General features: G+C 34.3%; 1 protein-coding gene across 1 annotated transcript in view; it reads left to right on the top strand.

Annotated features, from left to right (window-relative positions):
• Window positions 1-22,483, top strand: part of cadps2 (calcium dependent secretion activator 2) — a 300,507-nt gene that overhangs the window by 156,916 nt on the left and 121,108 nt on the right. The window contains exons 8-9 of the mRNA XM_088922931.1: window positions 6,112-6,251; window positions 22,254-22,320. Coding sequence (XP_088779057.1) covers window positions 6,112-6,251; window positions 22,254-22,320 — 207 coding nt within the window. The remainder of the gene's footprint in view (window positions 1-6,111; window positions 6,252-22,253; window positions 22,321-22,483) is intronic.

Below are 22,483 nucleotides of genomic sequence, written 5' to 3'. Positions count from 1 at the left end.
GCCCACCATCTCCACCTGAGACCAGCTGTTTGCCCAGGCCGCCATCTGGAACTGGGCCTCAAACATTTGCCATGGGATCTCCCCATTATAACTGCTCGGTCTCACTGGTGCAGGCTGGAGCAGGGGTGGCGGGCTGGACCCTGCTGGTCTGGCGTCTCTTTCCTGCCACATGGCCTGAGGCGACCCGGGAAAGGGCCCCCCTTCCGCTGAGTAGGTCACCGTGGGGTAGCCCTGATAAGGGCTATGGCCACTGGCGGTGTTGAGGGGTCGTCCCGGCCCCTGGCAGCTGCTGCTCGCCCCCAAAAGGCGCTTTAGGGGGTCACTCGGCTGCTGGGGGAACCGGCGCTTCTCTGAGTCCGACATCATCGGCCGTTCACTGTCCATCCTCCCGCTTCTAACACCAATGTAATGAATTTGGGTTCATTGAGGACGAACACAGAGACTCAAACCTGTGGAGTTAAAAACTGCGCTTTATTTCTTCTATGTCACCACCCACCAGCAGCACTCCCGCACCCAGACGAGAGAGAAACACAAGACAAGCCCGCCAAGAGCGCGGGCCCGAGAGAGAGAGAGAGAGAGAGAGAGAGAGAGAGAGAGAGAGAGAGAGAGAGACAGAGAGAAGGAGAGAAGGAGAGACACCAAGGGGTGCGGAACCAGGGAATTATTTACATGGAAAATGGGCGATCTCCCCAGACTGTACGCCCATTTCACTGTTACCTGGATACCTCTTGGGGGGAATATCCTCTTGGGGGATATTCTAACAACAAGTGATTATAAGACGATCTGTCAAAGTGCAATGAAATACAATATGCTGGACAGTATGCTTCTCAAAGCGCTTTACAGGATAACAACAACAATAACAACAACAATTTACAAGTTCTGGGAGGAAAAATATGATCAATATTAATAATAATAATAAACTTTATTTTATATAGCGCCTTTAAAGGTGGCTCCTCAAAGCCCTTTACAGGATAACAACTGATGAAACAACATTGGTTGGGGGTTGAAAATACCTGTGAAACCGGTTTGTTCACAATGTACCGTAGACACAGAGTGTTACACCAACGCATTAGCATGTTAAAGCGATTCCATTGAGGAGCCTGGCGCGATAATTGTTTTGTTCTTTGATACAGTATCTGATCTGCAAGGCCATTTGAAACAAAACAAAAACTAAAAATAAGATACAATCTACAGACATTAACAACATAAACATATCTTAAAACATTTACATATATTGTTAAATTACTATTTAGATATATACTTTAGGTTACTGAAACAGCCAGTTAATAAAATCGTTGCAATTTTGTTCTTGTTTGGAGGTGGGGATATTCTGACAACAATTGATTTAAAGACAATCTGTCAAAGTGCAATGAAACAATAACTACGCTGGGTGAACGTTCCGAGGTCAAATTCTTCCGCGACAGGGGTACCTTTAAAGCGCAGACGACGGCACCGAAAAATTTTGGCACGCCCTCACTTTAAAGCCCTGGCCAAATACGAAGACAGTACGTACAGTTATAATTCAAACTGAATTAAAAACTACTCCTATTTGGCATTTTAGTTATGGAGGCGGAAAGATGCCCCCCCCATCTCTGGGTGCCTGAGTTGTCGCCATCTTTAACCAGTTCCGAATCACAGCAGGTAGAGACACATTCGAAAAAAAGTTAATCCCAGCTACAATACATTATTTTTAATATTTTTGTGGTAAGAGGGAGCAAAACATCAGTATTTACTGCTAGTAATTAGTGTACGATCTATAGTTGAAATCTGAGCCTAAATAAAAAGAAAAAGCATTTTCAGAGAGCAATTACGCTGTGTTTATGTAGAATAAGTGATTAGGTTTATGAGCAATCTAATTACTTATTCGTTTAAAATGCTATATAAAATAAAGTTTATTATTAATTTGCTGGACAGAGTGGTGAACATTATTATGCAGAAGACAAAGATAACGATTTACGTTAAAAGACATTTAATTAAACACGGGTTTGTGATTTAAATGGGAATGGGGGTGACGGGAACTCTTAATCTAAATAAAAATAAAATAAATAAAACAGGTTTCGATAGTTAATAACCACTTTTTATGCACGAAACACGGGTGATTTTTCTTCCTCCTGATCAGTTTAGAAATCTATGTACGCTGTAAGGTTTTTACTTCTTAATTAAACTTTTAAAATACACGTTTCGAATAGAAAGAAATCCTCTTCCTGGTACAGTATGTATAGCAGATCAACACGTCTTTTTCCCCCAATCAGAGGGGTGTCAGCCAATCACCATTCTGAAGCCCTACCGTAATCTCTGGTATAGGGAGACCCCAGAATTCTGTCCCATAGTTTAGATAGATGATAGATACTTTTATTGATCCCGTGAGGGATATAAAGTAAATCATTTTCATTTTAGGAAATTATTAAACGCTCTGTTAAAAGCAAAGGAGATTGTCTGTTACAGTGGACATAATAACAAGAGTTTGCTGCGGCGTTATTGGAAACCCAAATTTAACAAAAAATCGCTGGCATTATATCCTAGAAGACACAGACCGGCGCCAGACCGGGAGAATGCCCGCAGCGTAAAAGAAAATGGCTGATGAACTAGGGATTGGACAGTTTCCAAGTGCTTGTACAATCGATGGAAATGTTCAAATAAATGTGCAAAAGAAATAAACAAAATAATCATTTATTTCTTTATCATATTGGCTAGCTAATGTCCTCTCTTTGTTAGTTAGTGGCTGTGTTTCTGCGTTGGGTAGCAACGGGTGACTATGTTCTCAGGCGGAAGATGTAAACAGCTTAATTTTCGTGTTAAATAATTTTTTTAAATTAAAATTCATTCTATACAGCAATCGCATATTTGGGTACCGTTTCATAAAACTTTCATGCTTAAAATGTTTAGGGAGAAATGGAAGACTGGTGTGTATTTTTTCTTTAAACTACCAAGACCAGCCATACACAGTACAGTTTACATACGGTAATGTTTATGTTCCTAAATTAATGTCGTTTATGACCTTCAGATGCGTTATGCTCCTCTTCTTTTTATGCTCAGCTACTAAAATTTCCCTTTAGTGGTAAAATTTCATATAAATATTCAGTACTAAGCGGATTAAAATGTGCACAGTAAAGAGATTAAATGATTAAATCTTTTCACTACCGACCAATGCACCACGAGTGCCCCTGTCGGTCATTTTGGCCAGCCAATCACTTACCGCGATTGGCGGTGCCCTGCGGTGGCTTGTGGGTAGTTTCCCGTACCGCGGGTTTGTACCGTGCATTTTGAATGGCTGCGTCTGTATATAAAAATGCTTGAATGTGCAACTTTATGGAAGACAAGACCATCACAGAGTGACGTCACTTCCAGAAAAAGAAGGCATGATATTGAAATGTAAAACATCCACCCCACCCGACCAGACAGACTCAGAAAACAAATTGTACCCATTCTTTTCATCACATCTAGTAATTAAAGTAATTAAAGTGTGTTGGTACCTGTAAACTTCCTTGTAGATAGTGACGTGATTACCCGACAAAACAAGGTGCTATATCTCGGAAACGAAAGCAGCACGAACACTACTTTCAACAGCACAAACTGGTAAAAACGCAGCACTAACGAATGAGGGGGCTTTTAGCGTTTGTGCTGTTTGTAGGGGGGCAACTTCACAGAGTTATCAGTTTAAGGTAGATTGTATAGTCTCTAAATATAAAGTTTTATCTGAAAGTGTAATGATTGCAAGCTCTACTGCTTGGTGAAAAAATACCCAATAATGCAAACAGATCCTGTTCATGGACTTTTGGCATTTGAATCCCAAAGTTGGTGGGTGCCATTCTTCCATCATTCAATGACAACACAATTTTAAAGTATTTTGTAATAGTAATTTTAAAGTTACAGCAGGTTTAGGAAAGTTTGACTTGGTGAGTTTCATCACACTAGTAAAAATAATAATAATAATTATTATTACAATAATAATTTACTCAGAATTCACTCACACTCTTTAGTGGTTAGGGGTGTACTTAGAATGCTTTATAACTGCAGTTTTCTAGTTATACTGAAGTATTTCCTTAAAAAAACTCTTTAAGCATAGTGCTCCAAAAACATGGATCATTAGTATAAAAATGTCTTTCTTTTGTACAATTGGTATAGCTTTTCATTATTCTGAATCACCTCTGAAGAATGACCAAAAACTACAGATGGCCAGATGGCTCTTTAATGCTTAATTAACATCATTGATGGGAGTGTACATGCATATTTAGTGCTGGAGTGGAGTTATCTGAGCAGAATAAAATCACAACTTAATTTCTTGCTTTTCAAATTCTAGTTGCAGTACAGGCCTACAGAGGAGCTCGGATGAGTTGGGTTCCGTTGCTCGACCAATCAGATGCAATTAATGGCGTTACCTGAAGTGTGTTGACAAATAGTCAGAAGGGATACATTCCCCCAGTGATGAACAATATGACTCATTATACAGTATATTCATGAAGTTATATTAGTGAGAGATTAAAAGACTTGTAGTGATAATGATGGTTGTCCGTCGTGTTCGACGACGACGGTTGTACTTTGTGCAGCTCAACTGTTTGGAAAATGAGCCGCACGAAGAAACCTGTGCGGAAGAGCTTTTTTGAAATGGGAAAGCTGTTGCACTGGGGCAGTCCCACTCTCTCAACCTCAGAAGCCTGGGTCCAGTGGCATGCGTAGTCGTGCCTTGTCATGCCCTTTACTTTCCATAGAGCATTGCAACCGTATAGTGTCCCATCACACTATACTGGGGCATTACGACCCACACACACCGCAGGGTGAGCACCCCCTGCTGGCCCCACTAACACCTCTTTCAGCAGTGGCATTAGTTTTCCCCAGGAGGTCTCCCATCCAGGTACTGACCAGACTCACACCTGCAGGGCTGCTGGCAAAAGACATGTAGTATGTTTCTTGCGTTTGTAGATTGCACATCCCTATCTAGAGTACATTTCAACCTCTAAATTGCACTTTCACTTTTGTAAATGCAGGTTGATAGGACTATTAGGAATTCAAAGACAGAAAAATCTCAGCCTACGTGTGCCTCAGGCCTAGTCAAATTTATTATTCATAATCACAGACTATAGTGACTGCGTGGTATGCTTTTGTTAGCTATTGTTGATATACTTTAAAATCATTTGCTGTGTAGCTTGGGTGTTATTGTTTTTCTTTTGATTCAGTTGGAGGATCTGATGAGGAGCCATAAACAGCACAGAATGTTATCTCAGTACTCACAGCTTTTTAAATTATCCCACGATATGGAGGTGGTTACAGCAAGGCTTTGCCCTTGAGATGCCATTCAAAACAGGAACAGCAAATACAGAATTTCCACTTAAGAGGTTGTCCTCTACATGCTATCACTGCCTTTTGTTTCATTTTATTTTCTTGAGCAAAGTATATTATCACACAATAAAAGTGCTAGCTTCTGTCTGTTACTCAATATAAATGGTAAAAAGCATGTATCCTTGATAGGACAAAATCACATACATGTGGTGAAAAACAATAGAAAAGTGAAGTAATCAGCTGCAGAAATAATGAGTTAGGAAGTTGTCCATTAGAATCTGCATTTTGTTAAAAAAACATTTTTATACTTTACATATGTGTATAAAAAATGTCCTTCAAAGAGTTAAGTTGTGGGAGATGTCAAAAACATTTTGTTTAATATTGCTGTGCACACCATACTTTCTCTTCAGCACTTTTTCTTAATGCCTTCAGTGAACATGTTATGTGTTCTTAGGTACTTATTCTGAGTTTCTGTGCTTGTGCTGAGGGACTTCATGCAGTGTTTCCACATTTTAAATGCTCCTTCCCTTTCTAGAGGTTTTGTTTTGCCAACTTTTTTCAAATGAGTTCAAATCTCTGTAAAATACCTCAGCAAAAATATGATAAATATGAAAACATGCATTTGACAGAATATATGCATTTATGTTAAGAACCACATCTGCTGTGAATGCAGTGAGTTAATAGGGTTATTAGCCTTGCTCCAGCAGTGACAGGCTTATTGCTATCCTAGAACGACACGATGACAGATTCTATCAGTCAGAGCATATCCATGGCATCTGCTGGCTGGGTTCCTTGTTGGCCTAATTTGAGAAATATTTCTCTGTTATTTAACAGGTTGTTCTGTATCCAACAACCAATAGCCCCAAGGCTGCAGAATTGCACAAAATGATAGTGCCAAAAAACAGTCAGGACTCGGAGCTGAAGATAAAGCTGGCAGTGCGGATGGACAAGCCACCAAATATGAAGCATAGTGGGTAAGACAAATTATCTATGACATTTATTACATTTATTTTAATTTTAATTTGATCTTGTTTCATGAGCTCTTTGCTCACTGGTAACTGTAGATACTGAGTTACATTATGTCAAAAACGCATCACTACGCATCTTGTCCCAAATGGGGACAGGCGGATATACTAAACAGACTATTATTATTAAGTTGTGTGTTGGGTCTTGTGGCAAATGCACATCTGAACGTGAGATTTTATATCATTTGAAATATGTTGTTAAGAATCTTAAAAATCTAAAATGCTGTTCGTTGCTGCATTTAGTCACAATGCTGCATTTAGTCACAATGTAAAGATTGAATGTCTGGAAAAAACTCATGAAATCATATGCACCTGCCTTAAAAAAGTGAAATCAGAAGAAAACCAAAACTGGCAGAAAACAAAGTTTAAGCGCAGTTTTTGCACATTTGTAATAATCACCCATGTGTAAGCCAACATCATCAAAATTTAGTGATACTGTCATTTTATATTTATAGCTCAAGATAATTCCCCATCTTTGTGCTGTAGTGGTAAGCTCACGTTCAGTAAGACCAGGTGCTCCTGACTCCACAAGAAGCCCAATCTGCTTCATCAATCATGTAACAGGTCACTCAGCTCTGTGCTGATGAGGCCCAGCTGTGAGTTCTGTCATCTGACAAGACTGGTATCCATGGTGCTGTATTAGTGCATCTGATTGATGGAAATATCATAGAAAGAATTATGTACACTGCATATTTTGATCTGTTTTGTGTGTGTGTGAAAGATTCTGTATGTTGTTACTTGTATGTAAGTTACAAGTTTCCTCTTATTTACAGTTGCAAACAAACCTTACATTTTCTATTGTTCAAATACATGTAGGTTCTGAGAGTATATTCCAGTGGTATCTCACTACAAACACTACATTCTAAATGGACTTAATACAAATTAGGGTTAATGAAGTGTTTGATGGATTGACTGGGTGACTGACCGACTGACCTAAATTGACTAATTGACTAATACTGAAGCTGTTAGACTAAAATAGATCTATAATATTGATATTTTGTTGTTGTCAACAATTTTTTAAAAATGCAAAAAGTAAGCATTTTCTTAGCTACATTTAAGTCAAAGCCTTGAACACCTGGAATGGCCTCTGAGGAAGTGGGAAAATGCTGATAAGTAGAGTTGTTAATGTCAAGGAAAACATTAATTGTGTGACAGTTTCCATTTGACATAATGTATTAGCTCAAGCTAAGCACTTTTACCTCATTAAGCAGAAGTAGGAAGTAATTAAGCAGTAGGCAAAGTTCATTTTTACTTTTTAAATATTGTTTGATTCACAGCTCTAACATGGTAATCTTCAAACATACAGGCTTGAGAAATACATAAGACTGAATGGCTTACTTTGGCTAAAGTACATAAAATAATGTAGTGCTCTGCCCTTCAAAATCAATATTTTTTGGATAAATTGCACCTTAAAAAACTTTCTTAATATATACTTTTTGTTAGATGAAGGAACTGTGCTTTCAGGTGTTTGATAAAACTACAGCAGGTCTCGGGTATGTCAGTCTTGTATGATTCAGAAGTAACTTTGATGTACATTTAAGCTGAGGATCAGAACATATATAAGAAGGTATGTTGGCTCCCTCTATCTGCCAGAATCAAGAAATTCAGTTCAGGAATGTTTGCAGCAAACTACTGCTAGCTTGAGCTACTAATTGTGAAGCTATTAGGATAATATATTAATAATATTTGGACCTTCATTTCAGAAACATGAGTTTAAACAAATCCTGTCTTATATTATGTTAAGAAGTTATCAGAACAGGTATTCACTTTCATCAAGTGATTTTATATTGAGAACTTTAATTGAACACAAAGGAACTGCTTTCACAGAATTCAAAGTTGTATTATCAGTGTGTCATTATGTAATTTATTCTGGGTTTTTTTTGCCTTGAAGCATACCGTAGGATTCTTTTTTTAAACTCATGATCTCATAACATCATTAGAAATGTTGGACCAACTCAGAACCATTCAATAATATAACCAGGTAAATGGATGTAACAACATACAGTGCCTTGCAAAAGTATTCTGGGCCTTGCACAGTTTTCACATTTTGTTGCTTTAACGTTTGCAACATTACTGTAGTAATTCATATTTGTTATATCCACAATCTACTCCCCACATTCAAAGCAAAAAAAACCAATAATAAAGCAGTATATAGATAATTAATATGAACCAAAATGCTGATGTCATGATAGCTTAAGTAACCAAACCCTTTACTGTGGTAAACCATGATTAATCATGATTAATGTGCACAAATTAATCCTAAAGAGCCACACAACTAGATAAGTCACTCTTGCCTGTGTGAAATATAGCCGTTGCCATGATTTCAGTAAAAAAACACAAATTCCTCAGTCAAATTGTGAATTTTGAAGAAAGATTCAACCATGAAGACCAAAGAGCTTTAAAAATACACCCCACTCAGGAATACAAATTTGTTGAAGGTAAAGATCAGGAGAAGGGTATAAAAACATTTTGAGACCATTTATATCTCTTTGAGCAAGGTGAAGCAGATAATTAAGAAGAGGAAGACACTTAGACACTATCTAGAACAGGCTGTCCCTCCAAACTGAGAAATTAGGAAACTGGTTAGGGTTGACATGCCTACAATAACAAAACAGATTGTATATTGAATTGAGCATGCATATTGAAAGCAGGTTCTGCAGTTAGGCTCTATCTTTACATCAGAAAAAAACATTAATTTACAAAAGGGTTGCTTTTTAATTTGAGAACAGTTTTTCATTCTTTGTGTTCAAAGCAGAGGTGAAAGAACATGGTCAAATTTTGTTCCGAAGGAATGATTTCAGTTTGTTTGTGACTCAGAGGTCAGCTTCTACAAGTGCTGTTGAGATCTCAAGTTACCACCATTATCCACATATTTTCACTGGTACTTATGAAACAACACGATATATATATATAGTGTGCAGTAACATTTTCTTCTAACATTTGCATTCACAATAGCTTCGGATTTGACCTTGTTCAGTTTTCATTAAGGGACTCTGGTTACTTGGGAAAGAGAAAAATATTCACATTAAATTTATCTTTCTCTGTCAAGATCTCATTCAGGTACTCTTTCTATGAAATTGTTCTTCCTTAGTTCATTCCTCTCTCGCTTCATTTTCCAGCTGTGGCCTCTGGCCCTGCGCTCTGAATAAAATTAGCATCCTCTTAATTATTCCTTCCATAATGTTCAGACTGCTTTCATAGATTTTAGTCTTCTCTCTTGTATGGTTTTAAACCCCAGGTACTGCATTCACCATTTGCTTGAATAAGTGGTCTTGTTGCTCTGCGTCAGTTGTTATTTTATTTGTCTGTAGTCGGTGTTTTAGAATATCTTTTAGCAGACAACAAAAAGCATGGAGATGAGATGAAAACCTCTTTTTTTCCTCAAACCATTTTCTTAAGCACCTAAAAAGTAAAACAAAATCAGTAAAAAATGGAATGCTGCTACTTTAGAGTGTGTGAATACATTTTGATGTTTAATTTCCCATTCATACTACTTTCGTCCTTTTGAAATGGCAGCACCCATTGCTTAGGACAAAGATGCTCAAAAGATTACAGCTGGTCTTCGAGCACTATATCAAAGGCTTTAAAAAAGGTATTACTTTATTGGCTTATTTCATGTATATAATATCATTTTCAGCTTTATCACTTTCTTCTTTTTAAACTTGCTAGCAGTGGGAAGGAAATGGTAGTGGTGAATTTTAAAAAAATTCTGTAGTGCTACCAGCAGAGGGCACCACAACCCAGTTAGTTCACTGTGAAATGTGGTACTGTTGCTACAGGTAATGATTTACTTATTGACAACTGCTAGATTACAAAGGAACAAGTAATAGGTTTATTCCATGCTGAAAAAAAGAAGAAAGAGAACACAACGTTTCGGCCGTGGAGAGAAGGCTCCACGGCCAAAACATTGTGTTCTCTTTCTTCCTTTTTTTCAGCATGGAATAAACCTATTACTTGTTCCTTTGCAGCCTACGCATGCTGACGCAGCTACCCACCTGAACTACAACTGCTAGATTATACTCTTATGCACGACTTGATGAGATTTTCTGTATTTTGTAAAGTTTGTCATAAAATATGATCTTAGAGAAAAAAAATGAAACTAATGATCCCAGATGAATTTTATTGTATCACTGTGAAACATAAACAAGCACAACAACAAACCATTATTGCCTTAATATTGTGTTTTTATTATATAGTATATATATGCTGTCCTAAACACTCATATACAAGATTTTATAAAAAATAGTTTTAAAAATTATGATTATGAATTATTAATTATGATGTTCCTTCTATCCTACAGATAAAACAGCCAGAATCATGGTGACTTATTTTCATTTATATCTTTGTAGAATTTTGGAAAAAGAATTGGATTGACACAGCAAAGTATGTAAAATGATAGAAAATTAAAATATGTTCTAAAATAACTGGAAGGAATGGAACCATTTAACGGCATTTTATAAAAACATTAACAGTAATTGAGTTAAATGAGATTTTTTGGACTGGATGAAGTGGTGTAGAAAATGAGTGGATGGTGCAAAAAAAACAACATAAAACTGTTTTACAACTTATTTCGCTATTAAATGAAGAGCCTTGAAGTGACATAAACTAATACTGTTTGGAAATTTGTTCCATCAATGGGGGGCTTTGTTCTGTTCAATTTAAAATTGTGAACCATTACCATGTTAAAAATTGTTATTAACTAAAGATTAAATGTAGTGTTGGTGTAAAAATGATCTAGACAAATCCTATTGATTTTACTTACAAATACTGAACTCTGCATCCTTCTAAATTTTATTATTTGAATGTACTGTTAATCAGTTTAATATTTTGAAAAGTAATGAACTTATAAACGACAAATATAATGTTCAGTTTGGAATATTTTTGGAGAAAAGCATTAAGATTCTTAACAGACATAGATCTGATATCGGAAATATAACTTGTTGTAATTATAATCCATGATTAAAATGAGAGGACAATACTTTTAATGAGCTGGTGAGTCAATTATTTATTTAAATTGTGATTCAGATATGGGCCTGAAATACATATTTCATTTTTTTTCTTCTCTCTGTATCTGTTGTTCATATGAAATCCTTAGCTAAATGTTTTTGCAAAACGATTAACACAAACATTATGTGTATGGGTCCAAGTCACTTCATGAGACAAGTTGTTTACAGTACATATCCAGAAAGGTTGTACGTTCAAATTAATCACAAAAGGATTTAACTTCTTGTTAATCATTTTGTTTAGTACTCCATTGCTGGAAGATTAAAAATGGATATTGCCTCAAAATAATCCTAATCTTACATAAATGAATTAGGTAGTATTTTATAATTAATTCTTATACTGTATTTTGACATTTTCTGACAGCTGTTCAACACTGTTCTGTATGAGTAGGATTGCACAGAGGACCTCCTTCTACTTTGTCTTGATAAGATATAAACATCTTGTCATTACAGCTCTGCTTCCCACACATGTTGATTTCCAAAGGACAGATAGGTTAAAATATATTTATAAAGGATAAACTTGTTTTTTCTTATTTTCTGGTGGCAAGATAGAAAAAACACATACATACTCTTTGACATTATAAGATTTATTTTTCTGAAGCAAGATTGTTGGACACTAACGGGTAGAATTTGCAACTTATGCCTGAATAATGGTTGGTGTTGAATGGTATTTGCCGAGTTCAAGAGGTTGTTTCTTATCGCTCCTCTTTCTAATTAACGAAGAGTCCTAACATTGACTGTGAATCCTGATGATCTCAAGTGGGGCTTTAATTGCAGAGACGCACTGCTAATTTTAATTACATTCTCTTCTGACCTCTTGAGTGACTGAACCAGAATATTGTTAGGGGTCCACACCAAGATGGATCTCCTTTTCAGTGCTAATTGAAGCTTTCTGTCAGCAGGGTTCAACAAATAATGTTGCTTAAGTCTATTAAGAACTATTTTTACATTCTTTCTATTACTTCATTATTTAATATAGATAAACCGCAATTGCCAAAATGTCACTTTAATTTTTCTTGGTCATGTGTTGATAGTATAATCATTGCTGCAGCTGAACTCTGCAATTGCTAACTGTGAAAACTTATAAAGATTTTAATAAATATGCTATTAATTTTTAAATCCAGCAATTAGAAGTTGTAAAAGGTTTGAAGGTCGTTCTGTAAATCTCAATATTTATTGATAAAACGTTTGTATTTCTGAAAAACAAAATATATATTTGTAGTTAAGTATACATACAGTAACTAATGAAATCTACTGAAACATTTACAATACCATATTTGTGTTGAAGGCATTCTCAATGCATTGAAGATAATGCCTAAAAATAATAAAACAAACTACAGTCAATCCACTTGTGTAGTTTGGATTAAATGTTTTTTGATATACTGTAACCTAATAGCACCTGTGTGTCTCATAGCGATGAGTTAGCTACTTGCAGTTTATTTTGTTACTAAATACACATGATCCACAATTCATATCTTGGTAAGTTGCAATTTTAACAGAGTTCTATCAGAGTAATTTGAAATTAGTAAAATAACACATCAAATGAATTAATTTTTGGGGGACCTTTAAGCTTTGTTTGCTTTGTTTCATATATAAAGTGCAAAAAAAATCAAATAAAATAAAACATTATAAAATGTGTTATTTTTATTATTTGGTTAAATATAATTAGTATTGTTTCTGTATTTATGCTTTTTTTTCCAAAATAGTCATTTTGAATCTGTTTGGAATTTTCCACTCTGATTATTTTAATACACACCTGAGAGTTTGCTTAACTGGTTTCTGTGGGAGCTCAGAAACTCATGTACCCTTCCCAGATTTTAAGGTTGAGTGCTTCTGTTAAAACGGCCATCTGTTGATCTTGCTTAGGAAGCAAAAGCACTTTGTGATTGATTGAATGCCTTTTCAACTACTTTTGCTGCATCTAAAAGGATGACAATCTGTCACGACTAGATTCTGATGAAGAATACGAGAGAGATTAATAAAAGAAAAGAAGAAAATCACTGGGACTCTGATAAAGACAAAGGTTTTAATAACATGACAGAAGTTTAATTGTAGTTATTCTCTGCCACTGTTTTCCCTGCAGTCTGCTAAACATTCTGTTAATTCTTAATTCCTGGAAATTCATACTTGCTTTTTCTTTCTAATTCTGTAGACTCAACTAGGTAAGAGGCATATGCAAGCTGAAAGTCTTAATTCATGGCATGCTTGTCGAACAGTTATATCCTCTTTTTATTCTAATGTGCTGTGTGAATTGCAGTGGTTTTGCTACAATTAATTCTTCTGTCAGAACTTCTGTCCAAACAGGTAATTAATAATACTAAGTTTTATTTTAATTTATAATAAAAATAAAGGTATGCGTCAAATAAACTCATATACCCTGAATGTTACAGTCCAGGTATGGTCATGTAACATCCAAAAATGGGAATAAAAGTTTAATGGGTTAAAAAATCAATTCCCTTGGATTTCACAGCGTCTGCACATTAATAATTAATAATTGCTTGATTTGATGTTGAAACACAATATGGATAACATAAAAAGCTGAAATGAGAGAAAAATTAGAATTAATGTCACAGATGTCCATCTTTTTAATGTTTGGAATGCAACTGAATGTCAGTAGTGTCTGTTATTGGGATCTTCAAGGACTGAGAATCAATCGCAATATTAGTTATTGCAGTACCTACCAGTCTAATCTATGCATTTATATTTTAAAAAGTTGGGATTCTGTCTCATCATGTATTAAATGCATTATATCAGTTTTGTCTGAGGCCACAAGCTGGGTATGATCACACCAGTGCTTGTTGCACTGGTGTTATCTGATGCAAACATTACTGATGCTTTGGTCTGAAATTCCAGAAACTGTCACTCAAAGCATAAAATAAACAAATGAGTGACTTTTTTTAATCTTTCTGACTTACTCTTAAAGGTTCTAAAAGGTTGCAATTAAGAGGTTTTATCACATAGATAATGAATAATTCCATTAAGACAGTGCTTTTCATTCCAAAGGATCCTAACAGATTTAAATCTAGGAGGATAACCACTTCACCCACCCCTGAAGCGAGGCACACACTTGAATGATCTGCAGTATCCATTAGTTGCTACTACACAGCAGATCAGGTAGAGAAATGTGAAATTGCTTCACAAATTGAATTAAGAGGGAATTGTAGGAAGGCCAGATTGTGCAACCCCAGAGTACAATTTAGCACTAGACACCATAGTTAACACTCCTACTCTTAGGAACAGTGCCGTGGGATCTTTAATGACTTAGTAGGACCGTGATTTAGTATCTCATAAATACTGTAGGACTGTGCCTTCTACAACACAGTGTCCTGTTCACCTTTTCACTATCCTGATTCATTGATTTTAGAAATTGTGATCCAGGTTGAAGAGTGTCACCTTCTGATCTACCAGCAGCACTCTGGTATTTTCCATGGAGGTCTTCCACCTCAGTATCAAACAAGCCCTGTCTTTCTTGGTTTTTGAGCTCTGATGTGATCAGCTGAGAAGGTGGGAATTCATACATACCCTCTATCTAATTTCTGTATACTGTATGACTAGTAGTAATCTATATCTTATTTACTATCCCTGTAAATGAAACTAGGCTATTTTGCACATCTAGTGATGATTTCACCATCCTTTTCCTTTAAAGTAGGCAGGGTATAGGCTACAACAACATGTCTATTTAGATTTTACCAACCCCCACAATCATTTGCCAGTTGTATAAAATTGTGTTTTCTATTCGCTGGAAGTAGAATCTGACTTATTTAAAAATATTCGTGCTTACATTTTGTTATAAAATATCTTGTTTTGACTCAGTTTGTCACATATCACTTCCCAAGAAGGAAAAGATTTTTGCACAACAAATTAGACAAAGAGTGGTCATATGACTATTAAAATAGATTTGCTTTTTTTCAGGAACTTAGTTTGTTGTCTGATAAGTTTTAAGCTTTGTTTTGTTCTTTATTTAGTTATGCACAGCAGTGCATAGTGGTTACGTACCTGAATTCATAAGTGGGGGGTTGTGGGTTCAGGTCCCAGCTATGGACTTACCGTTGTACCTTGAGTGGGGTACATTACCCAGATTATTCCAGTTCCCCCCACTGTATAAATGGGAAGTAGCACTGCTGGAGGGTAACCCTGGTGATGAACTAGAGACCAGTCCAGGGGGAAGTCATTTGCTCTCTAATCGCTTTACACCTAGAAACCAGGATAAGCTCTAGCCTGATGATCCATTGTGTCCATTTTGAATGGAATTTCCAACTGTAACTAGTATTACAAAAAATACAGAGCATGCAGTCAGATAGATTTACAGACAACTTTCTAATAGTTTGGTCAAGCTTTCTAAAAGTTTAGAAAACATAACCTTTGACCCTCAGGGATTTCAAAGAGATGTTTTAGGTTTTTTTGAGAACCTTTCAAAACCTTTCAACCAATTTATTGATTAATTTGAGTACGTTAAGGAAACTTTGTCATCTTTTTTCTTCCTATAATGTACAATGTTTTGTCACAACCACCATGTATCTGGATTAGGATCTCTAATTAGGATCAGAGGATTCCTCTTTACCTTTATTTAGTAGTGGTAAAGTAGTGTCCTACTGTATACATTTTATAGAAAATAATTTTCATGCAACAGCATGAAAGAGAGGGCTTCCTATCCATCAGGATTTCATTATTAGAATTGGGAGAAATACTGCATTAAAAGACTGAAACAGATGCAATTAAGTGTTGATAAATGTAAAGTAATAATAAGTATTTGACTAATGACTTCATTCTTTTAATATCAGGGCATGGAGCCGGGATGGGTTGCATTGTCAACTTTTACTGCCTGTAAAAAAGTTATTGAGCATTATTAAGTTTATATTTCCATATACTCTTTGTCATCTTGATCTCAGAGTATCAAGAAATCTTTCAAATGACTGGTACATACTGGATCTGGTTCTAAAACAAATTACTTGATTTCTTTATTTAAGAATTGTTCTATATTTTCTTGTAAGAGATGCTGCAGTGTTTGAGATTAGTCTTCAGATGTATGTTTACTGAATCTTTATAATCACCACGTGACTAGAGTTCTTCTTGTTTTATTTGTGCTACACATTATAATACATTCAATCCAAACCTTTCTCATCCAGCATCTGGTAACGCTACTGGTGCTGCATTCCCTGTGATCAAGCTTAAGATGTCCTTGTAGCTTAGCATGAGTTGCCAGAACTAAAAGGCAACTGAAGACTGGAATAAGTGAAAAAATACTATCCATAGAATGGACACTAATTCTCCTTTTACAAGATATTATAAATACAAATATCACACTGCTGCTATGCTTTAAAGGTATTGAACACATTCGCTTACCACATAGGGGTAATATTGATCTGTTGTTACTCAAAAGGGAAGCATGTTAAATGCGTTATCGAATAGTGTTTCCTGGTATCTTAAATGATGAATTAGACTTATGACCTTTTCTGCTCTAATGTTATTTTAGAGAGTCCTTTTCCATGTACGTATTCTTGGAATGGATGTGAATACTAGTAATTCTACAATTAGAATTTTTTACAGTGATATTTTCTCATTGCATGATTATTAACATAAATTATTATTGTTTAACAATTGTTTTCTTTATTGTGTTTCATTTTAAGTACTTCCCTGAACAAACAACATTAAATCTTGAATCTAAGGTGTGATTAATCTAGGAGTCAATTGATCAGTCTATTTAATGTATTTTGCGTAGAATTCGGAGGGCTGTACTATTTTAAAGTAGATGAATGATGATTGAATCGTATTAAGCTAATTAAGTAAAATTAGGCCTATATATTTGTATAATGTTTTAATAAACTTTCATACCTGTTACAGCTGAATACAATTCATTTGTATCTGATTATAATAACAGTGAAAAATGTGATTTATTATGTGGGAATTATGTCTTTATTGACTATTTGATTAATTGTAATAGGTTCTCTTGTTAAACCACTGACAACATATACTGTACATGTTCAATGATAATATCTGTGTGCTGAAACAACTCTAAAAATACATCAGAAAGTTTTTTTTTATTGTTTAATTAAGTGCATGCTACTCATTTGTAGTAAATTAGCAAATTACGGGCCAGCATTTTTTTTCGATGTAATGATTTTTTTTTTTACGGTATTTCATCTCTTTAACTTAATCAAAAATACATGCTCATCAAATTACAAACAAGTTGTTCATGGTACTGTAGATTTCCATTGGCACAAGAAGCATCTGGCAAAGATGGCTTTAAAATAGTGACAGTCAGGTATCTCCAAGCTTTTGTTTAAACCAGACCTCCATGTATTAAGACAAAACAAATATTTTTTGCAGTGGTTATATACTGTACAAATATTCCCTGTACTTCAGAAGATTGTGAATGAAACATTAGCAATGGACTATTTTCTGTAGAAGATCTAAATCTGTTATTTAAGTGTCAAAGATTTTTTTTTATTCGGGAATCACAACTTTATAATCACTGCTTTGCTTTGTGTGGTATGCAGAATTACCATTACTTTATGGGAGAATATACAATATTAGAGTATAACTGATTAAAATGCATCAGGATCATGGAAACTGAATATCATACTGAAATGGACAAATTCTTCAGTATGCCAGTAGCAGGATACATTATGTGTAAGGATCATTTTCCACAGATCTTTTTTTTTTTGCAAGATGGTTTTCTGTAAGTTCAGACATTTTCAAAATTTCAATGATTTTTTTCAAACAATCCTAAATTCTAAAAAATGCTAAAACAAAATCTTGCTTCATCTTTGGGCTAGTACACCATTGTTGTATATTATCAATGTCCTGTTTATACAAAGGCAAGAATTCTATAATCTACCTGTTCCTTTCACTAGCCAACAGTTATTGTTGTTTCCTTTGGGTTTTCACAGAATACACTGATAAAATGATTATGCCTTGTGCCAATTATCCAAATAAAAGGCAGTGATGAAATTCTAAACATTCGGAAATGCACTTTTATGTTTCTTATAAATCTTTATGAATATGTTCTATTTTATATATTAAGCACTCTTTTTGCATGAAGTTATATATTTCCATCATTTAAAGTTGTTTTTAAGAGAAAAGTGACTGCTTAAAGACTCACAATCCTGTCAGACTTTTATGATTAACCGAAAGCTTGAAAAAATTTACAAGTTCTCTCGAATTGCGATATTTTTTATGATTTAAGCAAATATCCACAAGAGGGCACTGTTGATGTTTTTGTAATAAATGAGTGCCGCCAGTCTTTTAGAAGCTTCTGTTACCCTTTGTGTTTCTTTATCTAATGATACGGTCAACGGCATAAAATTAAATAAGTGATCAAATTAAGATGAACGTATGTTTTGAAATTCTGTTTCAAATATACATAATATAATTTTGCAGGGTAATTTTAAATTACACGCCATTCCTATTACTTTATAATTTCAATAAGTAAATTTAAGTTTCCAATAATTTTGAGATGACAATTTCTTTGTCATCTAGGTATTCAGGTTATTTCAAGATGTCCACATCTTAACTACAAAAAAGGAAGTAATTCTCATTTATGAAATGAAAATTATTTTTATAGATTCCGAGGAACCTCAAATTGAATACATTCTTTCAAAATGAGAGACATTTCATATTATTTCATATTTTATATTAATATATTATAATATATACGTTCCAAGTGAATTTATTGTTAATTTCAGTGGCAATTGTTGTTTTTTACAGAGAATTTGAAAATACACAAATACCATCAATAAACTAGAAAAAAACAAATATAATTGTAAAGTGTTTTTTATGGGTTTTCTAGTTTTCTGTATTCATTTTAAGTATTCATATATTAGATTTAATCTTTTTACATATATATGTTGATTTACCTGTTCATAGGTTACCTGGCTTTGAATAAATAATATTGCCTCATGTTATAAATATTTTCTCTCTTGAACTACCCAGAATTATTAATTTAGAAAAATGCAATAAGAAACACTACAAAGCTATTTCTCAGGTCTAATCCAGGGGGTTTCTTTATATTTTATGTCAAATTCCACCTGATATGATCATACTTATACTGAATGCAACATGACATACTCTACTCAGTAATATTAAAATGTTTCCATTACTTTTTTTGTGATCAGGTTGTAAAGCACACAATTTTATTTATGCTGTGGTGATAACATTTATCACATTGCTTAGTGGAGAGTAGTATATGTTGTACTATGCTATATTATAGCATACAGCATTTTAGTATGACTAAATTTAATATTAACAGTATTCTTTGCTTCTTTCAAACCTTGAGTTAAATCAATCTAAAGTATATTAAGATTTTTTTATGCACTTTAACTTATATCTCCTGTTTTTCCTATTATTTTATTCCTCTGTTAAATGTATTCAGGAATTAGGAGTACTTGTCTTTCTTTACATGAAGATCGTGCTAAAAGAGCAAGTTTGAATTTGCCTAGAGTTTATGTAATTTATAGTAATTTATGTTTCAGAGGTTTAAAACCTAAGACTGTCATTTCATAGTCATCGTAACATAAATTGGGTCTAGTTGAAAGGAGTGAATGTTTATACATCTTGTTTGTAGTCTTTCTTAAGCTTGCATTAATAGAATGTTCTTTCAGTTTTGTGGTCCAATAGAAAACTATTTTTTAAAGTAAATTAATGAATTTTAGTAATTTATAATCACCAGATTTGTAAAATGTTATTTTCTGGTTTGTGTTCCAATATATTTATATTTTTACTAAATGCAGGTAATCCAGATCTTAAATTTGCGAAGAATGACAGCTCATTTAATGAGGGCACAGACTAATAAAGTACTGTATATATTAAAAACTCATTATTTTTCTTTAGGTAATTTGTGATGAGACATTGCATTTAGGTTGGTGACCTATCTGTTAAAAATTGTTAATTATAAAAATCAGAAGCAGTTTATCATCCTTTGCTATGAAAGTTTTAATTACAACTGTCACTAAGTAAAAAGAATCAACAATTTTTTGTGTCAACTAGCAATTTTCCTCTTCTCTGTAGTTTACACCTCAGCGATATGCACGGTTGTTTTGTATAGGCTTAGTGGAGGTGATGTGAAATGTAAAAATTTTCAAGATTTTTTGAACACATACAGTATGAATCAAACTAAAGGACAGAATTAGAAAGCTTCATTGTCCCGCTGAAGAAAAACCTCTTTTGAGTCAATGTGAATATAGCTAATGCATTTTTATTTTGTTTGGAATGTTTCCATTTATTGAAGGTTGTCTCGTTATTTATTTATGTTCTTCTTAAAAAGAAAAAAAAGATAATTTTTCTTTCAGCAATGGGAGTTTTTGATGGCCTCCATCATACTGTTGTGTTGATTTGGTGGTCTTATCTTTTAAACGAAGACAAAAATGGCTTAATCTTGTTGATATTGAATGCAAGAAGGAATGTAGTCTGCAGAAGACTTCTATTATGCAGTGAGCACAGAATGTGCAGTGATGACTGCAAGTGCCTGTGGGCATTCTGTCTTATTGGTTCTCACATATAGTGCTGTGATGCCCACAGATAGCCTGTATTGTTGTCAGTTAAATGGGATCATGAGTGTCTGAAAGGTGTTTGAGAATGAACTGAAAATCATTTTCACAAGTGGATGATTACTTCTGCCACATGTTAACCGAACACGATCAGAATGGCCCAGATTTCTTAGACTGCATTAATTGCTCTTTCAACCTTGGCTGGGAGTTTTTCTTCAAGGGACCCCTTTCCAACTATAAAGAGTCTCACTATATATTGATTTTTTCCCCCCATATATTTTCCCATTGTTTGATTTGCAAGAATGGATGATTGATTATTCGAGCCTCAGATTTCTTCTATCACCTGATTTGGAAGATGGATTGAAATAAAAAGGAACTTTTGTGAGGGGTCTTTTTTTTCTTCTAACAGAAGTAAATAGTTTTAACAAAAACAATTCATTTCTGTATCTTTCAGCTGTTCATTTAGTAGAATCCAGGTAAATGTGGAATTAATCTATGAGTTTTTAGCTTCTTGATGTGTATAAATATGTTTGCAACTTAATATTTATTTTTATATTTGAACCTTATAACTGCAGCATAAGGTAAAATGGGTACTGTGCTTACTAAATGTTGTCACTGGGTTTCATTTTTGATGATTTTCCAGACAAAACCTTATTTTTACATTAATCAATTTTTTATGTAATTTGGTAAGACGTTAAATATGGTTTTCATTCTATCCTTGTTTTTTTAAATCCCTGAAAACAAAGACATCAGTTACATAGCTATCAAAATCTGGTCATGTACTCCACTATTTATTTTACTAGTACATGCATTTTACTGTGTACACAACCTGTTAACCAGGGAGGCATTAATCTCTTGGAAATCTCACCTAATTTGGGTGAGCACTAGGGAAAGGATTTCAACAGTTGGATTAGTTTACTGTGTTTATAGTGGTTTGTAAATCCTTATGACATAAGGCTCTTCACTGTGTTAAATCCTGGCTTCTTTTATATGGTGCTAATTTCTTTGTTACCTAATCCTATGTAACACCAGAAGCTTGCTGAGTTAAACAGTTTGTCTTTAAAGAGAAAGCCACAGTTAAACTTTTGTCCGGATTGTGGTCCTTCTCTCCACTCTATTATTAGAGTAGGAAATCAACATTAAACTAATTTTATATATATCACTTTATTCCTGTTACAGTGTTCGGTGATTATCTCATATATAAACACTTGATACCTTTGTTTTTTAACTAAGCTCAGATTCTCAGTTTATATACTGTATATCAAAGCATAAGTAATGTAGTTATTGGATACACACCAGAAAAAGAAAATTATTTTAACCTAAAACATTCAAGAGTTATTTAATATATACAGGACTTATTTTCTTTATTTTGTACATACTCAATCACACATTCTTGTACCAAACAAGTTATTTTATTTTTCAGCAAAAGTATTAATTTTCCTTTCTCTTTTTTTAAAAACAAGGTATCTATATGCCCTTGGGCAGAAGGTCTGGAAACGCTGGAAAAGGAGGTATTTTGTACTTGTCCAGGTAAGCAGGAGACTTAAGTTATTTTTTCTTCTTAATAAACTTGTTTATTTTTCCTGACTATGAAATGAAGACATTTATTCTAAGAATAGACATGTTTTGAAACAGTGCTGTGCCAGGATTATTAGAATTTGGGTTGTATTTTATTTTTGTTGTGAACACTCAA

Source organism: Atractosteus spatula, chromosome 8, assembly GCF_055471065.1.
Source record: "Atractosteus spatula isolate fAtrSpa1 chromosome 8, fAtrSpa1.hap1, whole genome shotgun sequence".
NCBI lineage: Eukaryota > Metazoa > Chordata > Actinopteri > Semionotiformes > Lepisosteidae > Atractosteus > Atractosteus spatula.
This window is presented reverse-complemented; position numbering and strand designations above follow the sequence as displayed.